General features: G+C 40.7%; 1 protein-coding gene across 1 annotated transcript in view; it reads left to right on the top strand.

Annotated features, from left to right (window-relative positions):
• Window positions 1-12,302, top strand: part of vtcn1 (V-set domain containing T cell activation inhibitor 1) — a 33,470-nt gene extending 21,168 nt beyond the window's left edge. The window contains exons 3-5 of the mRNA XM_039743742.1: window positions 5,344-5,706; window positions 7,689-7,940; window positions 11,717-12,302. Coding sequence (XP_039599676.1) covers window positions 5,344-5,706; window positions 7,689-7,940; window positions 11,717-11,832 — 731 coding nt within the window. The 3' untranslated portion in view covers window positions 11,833-12,302. The remainder of the gene's footprint in view (window positions 1-5,343; window positions 5,707-7,688; window positions 7,941-11,716) is intronic.
• Window positions 12,303-19,003: the final 6,701 nt, after the last annotated feature.

Here is a 19,003-nt window from a genome sequence, read left to right as displayed (position 1 = left end):
CTCTCTCTGACATTCTCTGCTCCTGACGCGCTCCTTTATGACGGCGCTCCTTTGAAGATAAGATATGTTTGCTTTCTTTTAATTGTGAGAAAGAACTGTCATCTCTGTCTTGTCGTGGAGCACAGTTTAAACTTCTGACTAAAGGGTGTTATTTCATGTCTAGAGGGCTCTAATAATGTTAACAGGGTGGGAGAGTTTATAAGGGCTTAAAATATATAAAAATAACCACACAAACATATGGTTTCTACTTCGATTTTCACCTATCGCGGGGGGGTCTGGAACGCAACCCCCGCGATCGAGGAGGGATTACTGTACAGTATACAAATTAGGCTCATATATAGTTTTTTTTAGCTTCCAAAACTCTAAAATCATAACAGAGTCACATTTAAAAATTCACCTCATCTAACATATGGTAAGCCTTTTAACTCCTACAATTGTACCAAGTGGCCCAAAAGTCGATGTCGCATTACGCAACTTTTAGTCCTTGGTTATGTCAGACTTGCCGAGTGCAGTTACTGATCTTGTTTCAGGACAACATGACTAAAAATTGCTGGGCAAGCTAAATTTTAGAAGTCACATGATGTCCTCCCAGCACAGTCATGCCCGCCCCTTTTTCGAACAGCCAGTAACGGGCGGCCTAACTGAGCCGGCACTGTATGAAGGGTACAGCAAGTTCATCAGCAATCTTGGCCCTTTTTTATCTTCCAGTCTGTTGTGGTACATAAAACACAAAACAACAGACTAGCTTCTGTTCTGCTTGTGAGGACCTAAGCACCCGCGTCACTTATTTCCTCATCGCTACATTTTGTGCATTGTATATCTGGATGGGTGTTCATTGGTTGTCAGCTCTCATGCACAGAGAGTCCACGCTACGACTAAAGACAAAATCAAACCATTTGGGGCGAGTCCCGCACTAGTTGGAGTGAGACGTTGGGTATGTCAGACTACAAAACTTGACCTTCACAAGAGCACTGTGCCGACTGTCTGAGACTGGCTAAGATTATGTAAATGAAGGCTACAACCGAAAATCACCTGTAAAGTCATCTAATATAACATGGTCTTTACACTTTTCAGGAGTCTTCCTGTTTCCTATGATGATCTATTATTCTTAATAGTGTGGTTAATAAAATATTTATGAATTACAGTTCCTTGTAATGAATACGTTAACTGAAGTTTTGTCAACATCCCCATCCATCCCGACATAACTTATTGATGTTGTCCTTTCCATTTTAACAATTGATGCAGGACTTCGTCTTTTTACTTAGTAAATAACTCCCAGAGTTGATTAGCATCCTACCCAGGACTGATGTGACCCTGAACTGTAAATAAACGCATCAAAAAACAAATGGATAGTTAGCCTTTAGGTTTTTGACTTTAGGCACTCACATGTAACAGGCTTATAAAGAAAGACCTTCAGAGTTGCATTGGTCGATTGTCGGTATTCTCAGTAGAGTCTCAGATTGTATTTATGAAGACTAACCAGCCATTGCTTATACTGCAGCACTTTATTTTACAGATGAATGTAATACAGGTAAATAGATTCAGTAGAGCATGTTTGGAATAATATACATTTTATATATTAATATACAGTTTTTATATATAGCCGGGTGCAGGAATAACAGGCCGCAGATCAAATGAAAAATTGGAGCACCAACTGGATTGCCTGTTTAATTAAAGCAGTCCAACAAAAAAGCACACCTCTTGGCATCACTATAACCAGCCTGTTGGGCAAAACAACAATGGTATTTGGCTCATTACCCCAGATAAAAGGTTGATTACTGGAGGGTCATTCTGAGTGCAAATGACACCTCCTTCAGACAGTCGGGCTTCTTATATTCTCAAACCAAAAGGGGCCCTGGCAGGTTATCACATACCTTGATGGAGCCAATGAGGAGATCCTCTGATGTGCATACAGAGCAAAATTTTTATTTATACTGAATATACAGTATACAGAAACACACATACAGAGAGACACACACACAAACAATGTCTGATTCAGAATTTTCTCTCATCTCACCCTCATCATAATTCTGTAATAAATATATGAACTATTTTGAAAGTCCAATCTATCCACACACTGGACTGTTTAAAATATTGACTGTAAGGTCATCAGTTTATTTCCTGTGCTTTTCTGTAGCTGGCACTGCCTTCACTTGTGATCTTGCTAGTAAGTCTTCCAGCTACTGAGCAGACCCCACATGTAATGACTTAGGTACTTTATGGCTGTTGTCTAGTTTTTTTGTCCTAACAAGAACACCATTGTGTGAAACGAGTGTTAACAAGTGGCTGGATATTTGGTGAATGTCAGGCTTTTGAATTTGTTACTATGGCTTTCATTTTATTATGGGAATATTTTATTGTGTATAACATTTTTTGTTACAATTCTTTTTTTCTTGCTTTAATTGTGGTTGCCATCATTTTGTGTTTTCCCCAATGGCTGCAGCTGTTTTTGTTCTTAGCAGTGGTGTGACACAGCAGTCACAAATCGGCGATGCACACCCAAGACAGTTTAAAGATATCTGTACACTACTACCACAGTCCAGTTTTCAGGATTCTTTACAAAAGACCAAATTTTATACGTGTGTAGTTACTTAGGGAAAGGCTTTTATGGTAGGTAGGACTTCTGACTTTGATCTCTCACTACCTGATTTAGACTTGTGAGTGTTTCAGTCTAAGTGCCCTTTCCTTTTTGGTAACTTTATTCCCGAGCCCTTTTTGTCCTTAAGGACAAGAATTTTTATTTGCTCACAACAGTATGCTAATCACAAAACAAAACCGAAGGACAAGAAGGGTGAATAGAGTAGTTGAAGTATTGGAATAGAACTAAGCAAGAAGCACAAGTGTGATTGCTTAATTTAGGAACTTGACATTAACCAAACTTCATTTTAGCAGGAAGTGTCTTGTAAATTATGCCAAAGAATTACTGTAACCCTTTGCCCTTAAATAAGATGGCATTTTGACTGGCAAATGCATATCTCTAATACTGCTGACCAATGACGCAAAACGTTTATAAAACCAATACTAGATGACTTAATCAAACACATGACAAAAGGATCTAAAAATTAAAGAAATATCAATACAGTTAAGTAAGAAACATTGCCAAATCATTTTAAACACCAGCAGATCTTGAACAAAAAATCCCTAGTGTGACCACAGTAGTATCTCCTTGTCTTCACAACCATCCCAACTTATAAATGAGCTTCTATGGCACTGAAAAGAAATGTCAGTCATGTCCTGGAGAGCAGTATGTTTGAGGATGAATATTAAGCAAAGGCGAAAAAGACAGAGATGACAATGATGAGGTGAAAGAGACATATGTAGAGTTTGTGTGTTTTGGTGAAGAGTTTGTTTGTGCATGTGTGGCCCTGGCATCATTACAAAAAGAAAATTAAAAAAAAATACTCAATATGGCCACCTAGTGGCTAAATCATAGCTCAAATATTTATAAATCAGGGTCTACAAGTTGTAACTATGCACCTTAAATATATGCACAATCTTAAAAAAAAAAATCAAGACTGGAGAAACTTTGTCTAATTCTTCCTGTCATTTCTGAGCAGACAGCCCACACATTTTTTGCAAAAAGAAAAAATAAAGATTGGCAACTCAATCAAAGAACAAGAGAAGAGCACTCCAAAGAAGCCCCCCATCACTGTCCATGCCAAGGTTCCTACTTTGCAGGGTGCTTAGCTTATTTTAGAGTATTCAGTCCTTGTCGTCTCCTTCATATTCTCTCTTCACAGCCTTCCCCCTTAGCGTGATGTCCAAACGCAGAGTATCTTGTGCTGCTCCTATATGAGGGTCCACCTTCTCTTTTCTCTTTTTCTGAATTACCGTGACACAAGTTAAGTTTACAACTTCAAGATTGTGAAATTTTAGAATTTAAACAAAAAACATAAAAATTGTAAGAACTCTTAAAAAGTAAAAATGATAAAACTATGGAAAAAAAACCAAGAACATAAAAGCAGCCTTTCCATTTCTGTGTGCTCACACTTGCCCTGCTATTGCCTTCTGTCTGTTTTCTTTTTCCTGTGTGACGTCTTGCTGAGCTACTATTTATCCCTCAAATCTGACTTCAAGCCATTGTAAATTTACAAATGAAAGTAAAAAATCAACCACTCTAGAAAAATACAACTAACAATTCTCATACATCATAATTGACAGCTCAGTAATATACAAAAATCGATAAATGGATTCTAATCAAAGTGAATAATAGTCTTAAACCAAAGATAACTATTCAGATGATAATTAACAAATAACAAATGTCAATAATTTCATTATGCTTTAGTGTCACAGAAAAAAAAAACCAAATCTATTTAATCAACAAGTGACACATGTTGGGAAAAGGCCAAAGATTTTGCCCTGTGATTGGAGCAGAGGAGGTCAGGTCAGGTTGGGGAGCATGCACTGCCCACTGCCATACCCACCACACAATGAAACAGCTCAGGATCCTGGTTGGCAACCCCCGAGGCAAACACGTGGCCCAGTCCCATCCTCCAGAAATGACCCTCAATCTGCAGCAGCCAAGTGTTACGTGGGTGTCTCCTTGGCCTGGTCCAGCCACTCGGGTGTTCAACAATGTGGATCCTGTGAGCTGGATCACCCACGAAAAATCACGCCACATGGCCATAGAGCTGTAACTGACGCTCCCTCACAATGCAGGTGATGTGCCTCATTCGGGACTCCATGAGCAGCCGCTCATTTGGCACAAAGTCAAACCAACGGTACCCAAGGATTCTCTGAAGAGACACAGTACCAAAGGAGTCCAGTCTTCGTCTCAGGTCACTGGATAGCGCCCATACAGCAAAACAGGAAGCAGCAGGACTCTAAACACTTGGACTTTTCATCCTTTTGCATAGAGATCACACACCCCTTTTCAATGACCTCATGACCCCCCATGATCTCCCAATCCGTCTACTGACATCATAGGAAGATTCACCAGAGACATGAATGTCACTTTTAAGGTAAGTAAACCTCTCGACAACTCTGCTGCAGCCACCCATAGGAAGGCTGATCGCATCATGAAGGGGATGGTGGAAAGCACTGGGGTGCCCCATCCCTGGAAGAGTCAAAACCGTCAGAGAGCCAATGGGGTCAGGCCTGTTGGGAATCAGAACTGGTGTGGTGCTGAGGGGGTCGCCCGCTGCATGGCGGCACCTCAGGTCTCACTTTGGAGCAGAGGAGGATAAGGCAGAAATGGAGGAGAAAACTCAGGGACATATTCCAACCATGCTCAAAAACTACAGAAACATGGTTTAGAGACAAACTGGAAAAACTCAGAAAATGGCAATTAAACTTGTTTTTATCATTTTTTCCTGTGATTAATATGTCCTCTTATTTACTTAGGTTCAAGTGGTAGCGGCTTGGTGCAAAGCAGTGCTCAATATCCAGTGGGCAACCTCTATAATTCTGTTGTCCTGAACTGCAAGTTTGTTGCTGTTGACTCCAAAGGGAACGCAGTCAGCAATATTGCAATCACTTGGGCGTATCAAGGTGGAATTGTCTTCAAATATTCAAGCAAAGTGAACCAACTGCAGAATCAGCTCGCGCAGTTCAAAGACAGAGCAAGCCTGTTTCCAAATGACATCATAAATGGAAATGCCTCCCTTATGCTGAATAAGGTGCAGATGAATGATCAGGGTGCATACCAGTGCACCGTGAGCACCTCTGCTGGCAGCGGGGATGTCACTGTAAATCTGAGAGTTGCAGGTAATAACATTGTTTGATTAATAAATACAAATAGCCCTTTTGTTGTAAAATATCAGAAATGAGGTGCCTGATTGTTAATGATAAGGTCGAGACTTTCTGCAGGGTTGAAAGAAAGAAAGAAATAGTCTGTGCATTATTTGAAAATTTCCACTCCATAACAGTGTCCTCGGTTAATGGAGGACTTTTAAATAAAATTATTACATAGTGCCTTCATAACAGATGAGAGGATTGTAGAACAAATAAAACATATTAGGAAGCTGTTACAAGGTTGAAAATAATACAGTTTGTTTTTCTGTTCTTTTTTAGTTGTGCGTCCTATAAACTTGTGATCTGTGCATTTTAATTCTTGGTTTTATAAACCACATTATGAATCAGTGAATAACCAGCCAGACATACAGTATTACATGTTATTTCTATATTGTACATTCCTTATCTTATCCATCTTGTCATCAAGAAATAAGACAATTTAATATGAAGTGATCACTCAGAGATATAGAGGCACCCTAAAGGTTCAGCATGTGTCGATTACAAAGTACCAAACCATACCAATCCATTCTCTAACCCGCTGAATCATAACATAGGGTCAAGGGGGTCTGCTGGAGCCAATCCCAGCCAACACAGGGCGCAAGGCAGGAACAAATCCAGCGCAGACTGTGCATACATCATGCTTCAAATATTTTATTATTTGTCTGCTTCCAGGGAAATACCAAAATTAGTGAGCTGCATTATACATTCAGCAACAGAATAAAGAATATTGTTTGACAAGTAGTGCCATCTTTTGTTGTGCCCTTGAGTTACTAATGATGTCTTTATCTTAAATCATGTGACCACACAGCCATTAGAGAAACTCTCCAACAGTGCGAAATCACTTCGTCAGTGGGCTATAATTGAACTTCTTGTTAAAGAGGAACTTCTGGTGGCTGCTATTCACTGTAGGCTTCAGCGTGCATTACTACTAGTGCCATGAGATGGTGGTATTGAAGCATTTTAAAGAATGTTACATTGACAATCAAGGTTAGCCTAATTGATCAGCAGGACATTAGAGTCCCAATCTGGCACCCTCCAATTATCATCTTTTTAGAATCGTAAAGGGCCAGATGTTGAGGCCGACACTGCGAGCGCACAGAGGCAGCCCAGCAAGCGCTATGTCAATGTTTTCGATCAGCTAGAACAGCTTCAAACTACCAACAACAACATTTATTTCCATCACATACTGTATTTTTATTTAAAGGATGTAGCTGAAAGTGCTTTACAACATGTCAAAGAAAATGGGAAAATGTGCCTAAAAGAAATGGAGATTTTGCAGAAAAATATACCAAAGTGTGTACATTACAATTTCATACTCATTTTTTTCAAACTTAGAAATTCTGAAGTTTTGAAAATAGCTGCACATTAATTTCAGTATGACCCTTGTATTAAGGTAAAAATTTGTTAATGCTAAAAAAAGGCTTCCTGCCATTCACCCAGTGCTGCTAATGTAGGCTTTGGCTTTGTTTTTATCCATACAAAGTGAGCAAAGCTAAGAGACTACCAACCAGCTAAAGCTGTCACCAACCCACTTCCGCTGTTAGAGGTCAGGCGTATGTAGCAGGAGCCATTCCCAGGTCTCATCTATGAGTTACAGTATATAAAGAAACCGGAATTCCCAGTGAATAACCCAAAAGGAAGCACACAATTCACATTAACTTAATGAAGCTACACCACCCTGCCACTCCTGTGGCTTCCCAAAACTATAAATTTCACTAAAAATCTTACGAAATGAAATCATACATCAAATATAGACTGAGATGAAAAGCAGGCCAGATGAGTAAACCTGGAGTTCAATTTATGGCAAAATTGGGTTTGCGATTTTTACCGAAATGACTGTTAACAGATTGTCCCTTTAGATTTGTTCAGCAATGTCTTTGTTTTATCTGGACACCATTTCTTTATGTGTTTGTGTATTTCGGTGTTTCTGATGAATATCTTTGATCCTTTTACAGCTTATTCAGCTCCAGTTTTTAAGACTTCCGATGCTATGTTGATAGCAACTGCCCAGACCTGGTATCCACTACCAACAGTCCAATGGACGAACTTCAATGGCACCATCATCAGTACAAGCCTAAACTCCTCAGCAAACTCTGCGGGGATATACAAAATTACAACTGTTTTACCATCTTATAAACAGGATGACAACTACGGATTGACAATTCAGAACAACTTGGTCATATCGGTCTGCACTGTAGTTGTTACAGGTAATAAACCTTCTTGAGATCAAACGGGCTGAAAGTAGGCCATTTGGCTGAGTACAAATTGCTAAACAAATTTGAATTGATTTTATCTTATTTTTTTATTTCTTTTATGTAAATAGAATGGTGACAGGGTTGAAAATTCAATATCGACATAAGTTCAGATTCTGGTCCAACGGTGTTCAAAACGTGTGGTTTTAGCAATGGTGTCTTTGTGTGCATCTGTAGAAAAAGCAAAATTTATGTTCACATGTCAAAATCACAATTTTCATTGGAAAATTATATAGTTTTTCTGTTGTGTAGAGCCCCCTAATGACTACATCCTGGCAACGATACAAAATAATAGAACAAACAGCTTCTGAGATATCCGCCCTAATCGCTAAGACATATGGACAGCAATAACTTCTGAAAAAGCAAGTTGCATTGTGTTTGCCTTGTTACGGGCTCCAGGCCTGTTGTTTTTTGTACAGTTAAATTCAGTACATATCTCCATAGTGTCCAAAACCATTTAACCTACAGTACGTCCAATGATAGCTGCTGTCGATATTGTATAATTTAAGTGGAATTTCTGCAGAAATCAGGTACTTCATTGACGTATTAAATACCAGTTTGCCAAATTCCAATTTGAAGGAATCATCTGCAGTATCCTTAATAATTTTAATCTCGATTGCTGCATGTACTGTATCTTCTTATAAAGCTCAATGTTGGGTGTGTGTTTGTTCTTATACTATTCCACAGCCTTGATTCATGTTCAAGAAACATTTGCACACATATCCAGCTTTGTCAGAAAGAGACACTTTGGAACCCAAAATTTAAACTTGCGCAGGTCTTGATTATTCTAAACATAGAAAAACTGTATTTGTGTGCTGCTGTGCTACGTGGCAAGGCAAGTGCTATCTTACAGAGTCTGAACAAGACATGACATACTTCCTTATATGGCTTCCATAAATACATTGAGACTAAGTAAATCATTTGGTGTGTTTAGGCCAGTTCTCTGTTATCTCAGGAATGTTCTTTTCAGCTGAGGAACCTCATATTAATAATAATTATTATTCCTTACATTTTATATACAGTATATCGCTTTTCTCGCTACTCAAAGCATTTCCAAGCAGGGAGGACCCAAGATGCACAGCCTGAGTCTTCAATATCTCACTTGCATTTTGTGGCAAATGCACAAAAGTTTAAAGCTTGAATGCCTGGCATGGTTTCACAATCACAAATGTCTTGAAAATCGTTTCTTTAGCCCGGACATCATAACATCCAGGATAGAGGTGTCTCTGTCCATTTCAGTTTGCCTTCTTACAAGTGGAGATGTGTTATAATGTCTATTGAGCTTAGAGCTTGCCTGCACATGATGCTGGATAGGAAGTATAGTGGGAATACTGCACTTTTGGGCAAGAGCTAAAATACTCTCCAAGATCTCCACAAAGTTTAATTCATCTCTATAGCTAGTAAATGTGTCTATGAGAAAATCAACAAGGGCAGCTGCAGCTCCTATGTTCAGCTGTAGTGATTGCATCTCCTAAACTTCCAGTGAAGGTTTCAAGGAGTTTCACAAATTTAATGTCAATTTGTCGAAAAAAATCCCAAAACATTGCATCCACAGCTCTCTCTCCATTGAACCATTTCCTAAAGCACATGGATGGTGCCTGGTAGTCTTTCTCTAACAGTCTTGCAGGTTAAATATTTGCGTCCCAAATGAGTGTCAGAGAGTCTTTGTCAGTCTTTATTGGCCCCACCAAGCATGTCTTTCTGTACATCTAACCACATTTGGTGAACATATCAAATGGAAACATAACATTTTTGCAAAACTTAGAAGTAATCTGCATTTGGGATTGTTTTAACTGTGTTTAGAAGCAGAAGATTTAAGCTGCTTGCACTGCAGTGTACATAGAATATCAAAAGGTTCTTCCTCTTCAAGGCCTGCTTGTGTCCCATGGTTCCTCCCAGTCCTAACTGAGACACCATCATAGTCTTGCCCTACCAAATAATTTTTGTAAGTCAAGACCATAACTCTGAAATTTGCATTGTTTTCTCTGAAAGTGAGGCAGCATCCAGATGCTTAGCTGATTCAGAATGTAGGAAACTTGGTCCCCTCTTGCTGGCATATTTTTTCACATCTACCATTATGCTTAAAGATTATTATTGAAGTTTGGACCATATCAGCTAGACCATCTAATATTTCCTTTAGTGTACAGTGACCTGTATATTTTGTATTTTGTTGTTTAGTCATTATTTTCACCTTGGGACCATGTCTTCCAATGAGCTCTATATATAGCAAGGAAGTGACTCTGTCTCTTTCCTGTGTTAAAAATCAATACACAGAAAATTCACTCTTTTGAAACATTAATAATCCACTGAAGAACCTACTCAGCATTGTCACATATATTTATATATAAAGGCTGCTATCAGTCATTTGGCCGTAATGTCACAATGGGACTGCCTCTTAGGGTCTCATCCACAAAAACACTTCAGTAGCACACATAATACATCCATCCATTATCCAACCTGCTATATCCTAACTACAGGGTCACGGGGGTCTGCTGGAGCCAATCCCAGCCAACACAGGGCACAAGGCAGGAAACAAACCCCAGGCAGGGTGCCAGCCTACCACAGGGCATGCACACACACACACACACACCCACCAAGCACGCACTAGGGACAATTTAGGATCACCAATGCACTTAACCTGCATGTCTTTGGACTGTGGGAGGAAACCGGAGTACCTGGAGGAAAACCACACAGACACGGGGAGAACATGCAAACTCCACGCAGGGAGGACCTGGGAAGCAAACCCAGGTCCCCTTACTGAAAGGCAGCACCGCTACCTCTGCGGCACCATGCCTCCCTACATAATATATTGTCAGGGATGCCAGGGGCAACGACCCAGCCGGGATGCCATGAGGGACCGGAAGAGGGTCAAGGCCCACCCTGGATCACGTGGGGGCCGCCTTCCTGGTTGCTCTGGGGGCCATGGGTTGAGGGCATGGAAGCCCCACCCTGTAGGGGCCCGTGGTCACCGCCAGGAGGCGCCCCAATGCCTTGGGGACCTGTTACCCAACGGGGGAGTGTCGGAAGCACCTGGAGCTCATCCGGGTCATGTATAAAAGGGGCCGTCTCCCTTCATTCACTCTTATGTGTCACATAACCCACATGTCAGTAATCCAGTCATATGCTCAAAATGTGCAAAACACATGTTTTTTGGTAAAGAAAAAAGTTGAAGACTCATCTCTCCCCTTAATTCGTTGGCTTTGATTCAAAAAGTCTTTTCTGTGATGCTTTAGTTTTCTGTCAGTGATTCGTGAATACGACTGGATAGCTGACATGTGAGTTATGCAACACAAGTAACAATTTTTTTTGTTTTCCCCACTGACATTTTTCATATCATTTGCTGTTGTCCAGCGTCGGTCACTGTTGGGTCTCATTCTATCAGAAACATTGTTCTGTCCTTCGCCACCACTTCAAACTACATGGAGTGACTAAAATACAAAATGATTATTTTTGGGTGGAGTATTTCTTTAAACACTCAACTCTGCAGCTTTAAGGCAGTGGAGCTAACCAAGCAGCCACCATGTTGCAAAAATTGATAGCTCCAGCAGCTACATTAGAGCTGTCCCAAGCTAAATTACACTTTCTGTCTGAACCTCTATATTTTTTGGTACCTGTATGGTTGCTATTATAATATTTAGAAGTTGGTTTGAAAAACAAGATAAATGAATATAAGTGTAAATGTTTTAAAGTTAGAATGTAACTAATGTAGATGTTTTGTGTTTCTCTTATAGATTCAGGTATCAATGCCAACAACAATTATCAGTTTAATGGAGCCATTCTTCTCCTACCTTACTGGTCCCTCCCTTGTCTCCATTTTCCTATTCTGTTGCACTGGATTCTTTCATAAAAGGATACAAAATGGACTGCTGTCTGGAGTGGGTGGAGCCAAACTCACCACGGGCTCAAAGAGTCTCCACCTTTATTTATTCAGGGCTAAGAAGAAGAGAGTATATGATGTTGGACTCTTCCTGATCTGGTCCGGTGCTGGGGATTAATCTCCTTTCACAGTGGCGTGTCACTCTGAAGCTTTCTTAACTATATTATTGGAATGGTTACTAGCATCATAATGCTTCAATTTTAAAAAAGGTGTCTAAGTTTATGTGACATGTGGATGGGTTCAAGTGCTATAATGTCTACTGTATTTATGACCTGACCTATAAAATTGTACAGAAGAAATATTGCTATTATTACTGCTATGTAAACTCTTAAAAATAAAGGTGCCAGAACGGTTCTTCAGCCTGATGCCATAGAGGAACCCTTTTTGGTTCCCAAAAGGTGCATCTGCATGAAGGAACTTTTGTTTATTTAGATCCAAAACAGGCTTCCATACAATAAATAACCAGAATTGTGAAATACAAATAAGTCAGAATTTTAAAAGGACTGTTGATGCATATGTTCAGTAGCGCAGGCTAAGTCCTGGTTTTCTTAATCTGTTAATGTACTGCTAGGTAGCCCACCATACATTATAAATTTAATTTTTGGCTACATATTAGGACGTTTTTCAAAGCACAGAGAACTTCATGTGCAACAAACCCATACCAAAATGAAATGGTGCTTTGTCAAGCAATTTCTACAAAAAACCACACAACCCAGTAAAGAACTATGAAGTGCCATTAAAGAAGCCATATTTTAAGAGTGTACACTGTGATGTGCCTCATGTATTAATATTAATATAAATCTATCACCAGATGAAAACGTCTGCTAGTGATGTAAGAGTGAGAATACATTGTTTTCTGGTACTCCTGGGGTATTTCAAGAATGCTCAGAAAAAGCAAAAGAAAGCAAATTAAACTAAGTATCCCCTGTCACAATTTTCTGCTCACTGGGCACTTGGTAAACTCAAACTGGCTCCTTGATGAAAGTCACTTCTATTGAACTTGAATTTCAGCAGGATACAGACAAATGGCCCTGCCACACACACACCCTGGACAAGCAGGTATAGAAAGTCATCCATTAACCCGCTTAATTGAATTGTTGAGTTGGTGCACATCCCCGCATCCTCTTGTGCAAAGCAGGAGTCTACCATTGGCTGGATGATAGTGGAAGTGTTTAATGTTTAGAAATTCAAATTTTGGTTTAAGGATTATTCTGTTAATCATTATTTTAAAAATTATTATTAGGGCAGCTTTTCGATTAAAAAATGTAATTGCGATTAATCGCACAATTCAAATTTTTAATCAAAATTAACTACTCATAAATTGCAATTTAAATTATGTTTCTTTCAAGCATAGTAATGTAACAGAACAACCAGTCAAGAATCTAGGGAAGCTGTTTGACTCAAGTTTAAAAGACAACATTGCCATCAGAAGACCATCAGAGACATTGAAGCCTGGCTCACCAAGGTTGACAAGTCAGGCCTGCCAGGCAGGTTTAAGGTGTGAATTTATCAACATTTCATCCTACCTCGAGTCCTGTGGCCTCTGCTGATTTATGCACTTCTAATGACAACAGTTGAGTCTCTCAAAAGGAAGATCAGTGGTTTTCTCCACAGGTCGCTGGGCTTCCCCCGCAGCCTCAGCAACACAGCTGTGTATGGGACCAGTAACATCTTGCAGTTTCCATTCAGTGGCCTGTTAGAAGATTTTATGGTTGTGTGCACAAGAGAAGTCCTACAGTACAGGGACTCCAGTGACCAGAAGGTGTCATCATCGGGCACTGAAGTAAGGACACGGCAAAAATGGAGGGCAGAGAAAGCAGTGGAGGTGGCAGAATCACGCCCAAGGCAAAAAATGCTGATGGGTACCATAGCAGTTGTCAGAGCACTGGATACTTCCCAAAGACGCAGGTAAGCAAGGCCCAGGGCAAGGAGAGACACAATCTTATCAAGGAAGGGGTTTGAGCAGGTGAGCCAAACAGTATGCCTCAGACAGCAGGGAGCGTAGACAAGTTGGGAGAGTGTACTGTAGCATGGCATTACCTGGGCGAGAAGACTTCCATCATGTCCGGTTCCTTGTGCAAGCTGTCTATGATGCCCTACCCAGCCCAGCAAACCTAAATGTCTAGGGCAAAAATGAGACTCTATCTTGTACTCTGTGCTCTGGAAGAGGATCCTTAAAAACAGTTCCTTAGCAGCTGCCCAAAGGCCCTTGGGGAATGCTGCTACCACTGGCTCCACGACTAGATGCTCACGGTGGCTGCCGAAAGCATAGCCATTGCTATCTGGTCCATCACACCATCACACTATAAAGAAGATCTCCTTTGAGAAAGTTGGAGACAAACTTTGCCCACAACCATAACCGAAGATGGGCTTCCTTTCTACAGTCCCCAACTGCCAGCTGCATGTTGACCTGGATAAGTAGCTGATGTTTCTGCAACATATTGTCATGACATCATTCTAGCCAAACATGATCATCATCTATGAGATGACAAAACACTTCATCATGCTGGAACTCACAGTGACCTGGCAAATGCGTATGGAAGGAGCAAACTAAAAGAGACGCACAAAGTACCAGGATATGGTGGAGAAGTGCTGGCAGAGCGGCCACTTGCTGGTTGCTCAAGGGATATTATCCAAATACAGTGGAACCTCGGGTCACGAACGTCTCTAAACACGTACAAATCGGGTTACGACCAAAAAAGTTTGCCAAACTTTTGCATCTGTTCACGACCACACACTCGGGTGACGAACAAGCCAGTTTCCCTTCTGGTTCGTACGCAAAGATGATTTCCGCACGTGTTCAGTCTCTCCTTGTATTGTGCATTGTTCTCGGTGCATCATGCAGAGGGACTCTCCATCAAAACTGTAACCTCCTCTCAACCCAGCTTCTTCCTGTGGTATAGCGGATCCTCAGCTCCCGTCCAAAAGGCCAGTTTTAATAAATAATCACCGCACTCACGGCTTAGTGAGGGGGCGTGGTGGTGTGTGGCCGAAGTGGTTCCTGAGGAGTTCGTGATGTGGGTGTTTCTCACCTAAGTGCACAGGTGAGAAGTGGTCTGCATCCGTAATTGTTCCCAGGAGCTGCTGATTGCCACGACTATCATGTCTTCTTCATAAATAGAAGTGCGAGTCGGCTAAATGGAAAAAGAAGAGAACAGGAAAGAATGGGAGGTTGCAGGAGGAGGGAGAGAGAGCGAGCGAGAGAGAGAGAGAGAGAGAGGGAGCAAGCGAGTGAGCGCAGGCTTGTGTGCAGCTGAGCAGGGAGCCTGGGTGTTTGTTTCAGTGTTATTCAATGTTTTTACATTTAGTTTACTATTACACTGTGCATTCTATGGTATAATTAACTATTTCTTAAAAATCTTTATATATCTTTTATATTCATATACAGCTCATACGGTCTGGAACGGATTAATTGTATTTACATACAATCCTATGGGGGAAATTACTTCGGGTCACGACCAAATCGGTCGAATTACGGTCATGACCTGAGGTTCCACTGTATAAGAAACAAACGTTCACAAGAGACAAGTGCTGGGAAACATTACTTTGAAAAGTAACTTAGTTATATTACTCATTACATGCAAAAAAGTAGCTAATTATGTTATACTATAATTACTTATGTAATAAGCATAAGTTTAATATGTCACTGTACTCTGTGCAAATATATCTTATAAATCTTCCTTTTCCTTTTCAAATGCACAGTCGACACAGAGCCAGATTTGGCACAGGGGCTCATCATATAAGAACTGCTAGGCAAGCATTTTAAGACAAGACAGATAGACACAACTGGGAAGTGGGCAATCACACTGATGACCATTGTATACTATTTCTGAATGTCAAACTCAGCCAACTTTCAATTGCCAAGGGATGGATGGGAGATAACATCATCCGATCCTGAAAATCCTTCCACTGCAGCAGCGAAAATGGCTCTACACATTGGACCCCCACTCCCAAACTGGGTTCTTGTCATGGCTTCCTTCGTCTGTTACGCAGCGTAAGCCGTCATTAAAGAAAGGTAAGTTATTTCTCCTATGTGATTTCTTACCGCTGTATCATTAAGGGAGGGGTATCGCCTTTTTATATTATATCTGTATAGATTCAGGTTATGTAACATGCCGTAATCACAAAAGAACTCAGTCTTAGCGAGTTAGCGCTCTCTGCTGGATGCAACTTATTATAAAATATAATGTGTTGGGGATCAATCTGTTCTTAACTTAATTTTTCCTTTGTAAAAACTTGATTGTTTTGTATGGATTGTAATAAATTAATAAAAATAAATAAATAAATATATAAAATATAATGTGTTACAAACTGTTTTTCCTTTGCTTCATTTTTTCCTCTAGTAGAAATATGAACCCCATACATGTAATCAAAATAAATCTATTTCCTTGAATAAAGAGTTAAAAGAAAATTGCCAACTTAAATATGGTATGTACCATGGTTATGGATCATGCTGGATAGCCTGATAGGGTTATTATTTAGATGTTTTAAACTGCACATTGTCATAGTATATATCATTTATAAATTAGAGAGCAATCTTAACCTTCAGCCCAAATGGATGGAATTTGTAGCATGATTAGTTTGCACTGAGTTTTATCAGTAACCGTATAATACAGGCTAATGTAGGCTGTAATGTATGCTACAGTAATAACTTACAATTAAATATACAACATTAACATACCATGTCTATAGTGGGGGAAGTCTGAGGCAGGTATAAGGAATCAGGCTATTCCACTCTGTGTGAGCTGCTCTTTAGCTGCTCAGATATATGTAGCACCTGCACCGTGCTGTTTCAGGTCAGACATCTCACAGGGACAGGGCTGACCCACTGACATTCTGTCTCCCACGTAGACCAATACCTCGACAGCCTCTTTTACGGGCAGAAAGACATCACCATAGTAATGTTTATAATGCATGTATCGCATTGTTCTGTGAATGTGTGAAGGGTAAAATGTTTGAAGCACGCAGAGCTTATCTGTCTGCAACATAAGCACACCATAGAAATGAAACTCATTCACTCTGCTTGTAAAACTGTTTTGATTTTAATTGTTTTGTTATTCTCTGTGCTTTGAAGAGCTATTTATATATATATATATATATATATATATATATATATATATATATATATATATATATATATATATATATATATATATATTGTCAGGGATGCCAGGGGCAACAACCCGGCTGACACCGTGATGGACCGGATGTGGGTCTGCGCCCACCCTGGATCACGTGGGGCTGCCTTCCTGGTTGCTTTGGGGCCACGGGTTGAGGGCATGGAAGCCCCACCCTGTAGAGGCCCGTGGTCACTGCCAGGAGGTGCCCCAATGCTTTGGGACCCTGTTCCCTCGGCACTTCCGCCACACCAGGAAGTGCTGGGGGAAGAATTAAAGGGCACCCGGAGAGCTGCCGGAGAACAACGGCACTTCCGCCACGCTGGGCGTGGCCAACAAAGGAGTGTTGGGAATCACCTGGAGCTCATCTGGGAGAATATAAAGGGCCATCTCCCTTCATTCAGGGCTGGAGTCGGGTGGAAGAAGGACAAGGCAAGAAAGGAGAGTGGAGGCGGCCGAGAAGAAGGCATTTGTGTGGCCAGGACAGTGTATTGGGGTTTGTGAGTGTGCACTGGACTTTATATTTGTAAATATTGTATATATAATAAACGCGTGGTGGTGACAAACAACATGTCCGCCTGCCTGTGTCCGGTCAGCACCACTATATATATATTTATATATGAAATATGTGTAAAAATACTGGACAGATCACGTCTCTTTTTGATTTAATATGGTACACAGCATTTTATGTTCCATGGGACGACTCATATTGCAAGTAACAGATGGCAACTGTACTGGCGTATGTGGATTAAGATCATTATCAATAAACAGCACAGGAAATGACTGAGAATTGGTGACCCGCTACTTCTTTTAATAGACTTAATTTATTTGGTGCTGCTTCCTTAGCAATATGTGAGGTGTGGTCAAATTAACTGGATTACATTAATGCATTTCGGAGTAACATTAATTAAAAAGTGTAATCACAAAACTTTTTAACACATCAAAACATCACCATAAAATGTTCCAAAACTCAAGACTTATTACTTGCAGCTTGTGTACGAAAGCGACATGATGTGAACAGAGTTCTGGTGCTCCCATCGTTCCTTGCTTTTGCGCAATGCACTGGAAAAATAGACAAAATTATGTTTTGTGGAGCCAACCCGACACAGACAGGCGGACATGTTGTAATCACCACCACACGTTTATTAATACAACTATTTACAATATTTAAAGACCAAAAGTACACACAAACAAACCCCCAATTCACAGTCCTGGCCACAAATGCCTTCTTCTCGGGCCGCCTCCACTCTCCTTTCTTGCCTTGTCCTTCTTCCACCCGATTCTAGCCCTGAATGAAGGGAGACGGCCCCTTTATTCTCTCCCAGACGAGCTCCAGGTGGCTCTCGGCATTCCCTCGTTGGCCACGTCCCAGCGTGGCGGAAGTGCCGCTGTTCTCCGGCAGCTCTCCGGTGCCCTTCTAAATCTTCCCCAGCCATTCCTGGTGTGGCGGAAGTGCTGAGGGAACAGGTCCCCAAGGCATTTTGGCCCCCAAAGCAACCAGGAAGGCGGCCCCACGTGATTCAGGGTGGGCCTTGACCCTCTTCCGGTCCCTCATGGCGTCCGGCCGGGTTGTTGCCCCTGGCATCCCTGACAGTCTCTGGAAATAATTAATGTTGATGGAGTACAAATGCCTCACTGCATAGTAAATATCAGGGGTTCAAAGGGCGACCTCAATATAGAAAAAAGTTTAAATTTCATCACAAAATAACAAAAACTACGAGTATTAAAGTAATACCTTTCAAATGCAATATAACCAAATTAATCTGTTTGTATAAAATATCAAATTGATCTACATATTGAATTGCCTTAAGAAGTGGTCAACTTAAAGTCGGTCGCCTTAAAAGGCGAGTCAGCCTAGTATATATATATATATATATATTGTCACACACATGCGTTTAGGAGGCAGTCAAAAAGCCTAAAGGTGAGTGAAACATTGTGAGACGAGAGGTTCTCACACGGTGCCAACCTAAATTTCTCGTTCTTCTCAGCAGGAAAACTAAGGAAAATAAAGAGCCTACTTCTGG

The sequence above is a fragment of the Polypterus senegalus genome, chromosome 2 (genome assembly GCF_016835505.1).
Source record: "Polypterus senegalus isolate Bchr_013 chromosome 2, ASM1683550v1, whole genome shotgun sequence".
In the NCBI taxonomy this organism is placed as follows: domain Eukaryota; kingdom Metazoa; phylum Chordata; class Cladistia; order Polypteriformes; family Polypteridae; genus Polypterus; species Polypterus senegalus.
This window is presented reverse-complemented; position numbering and strand designations above follow the sequence as displayed.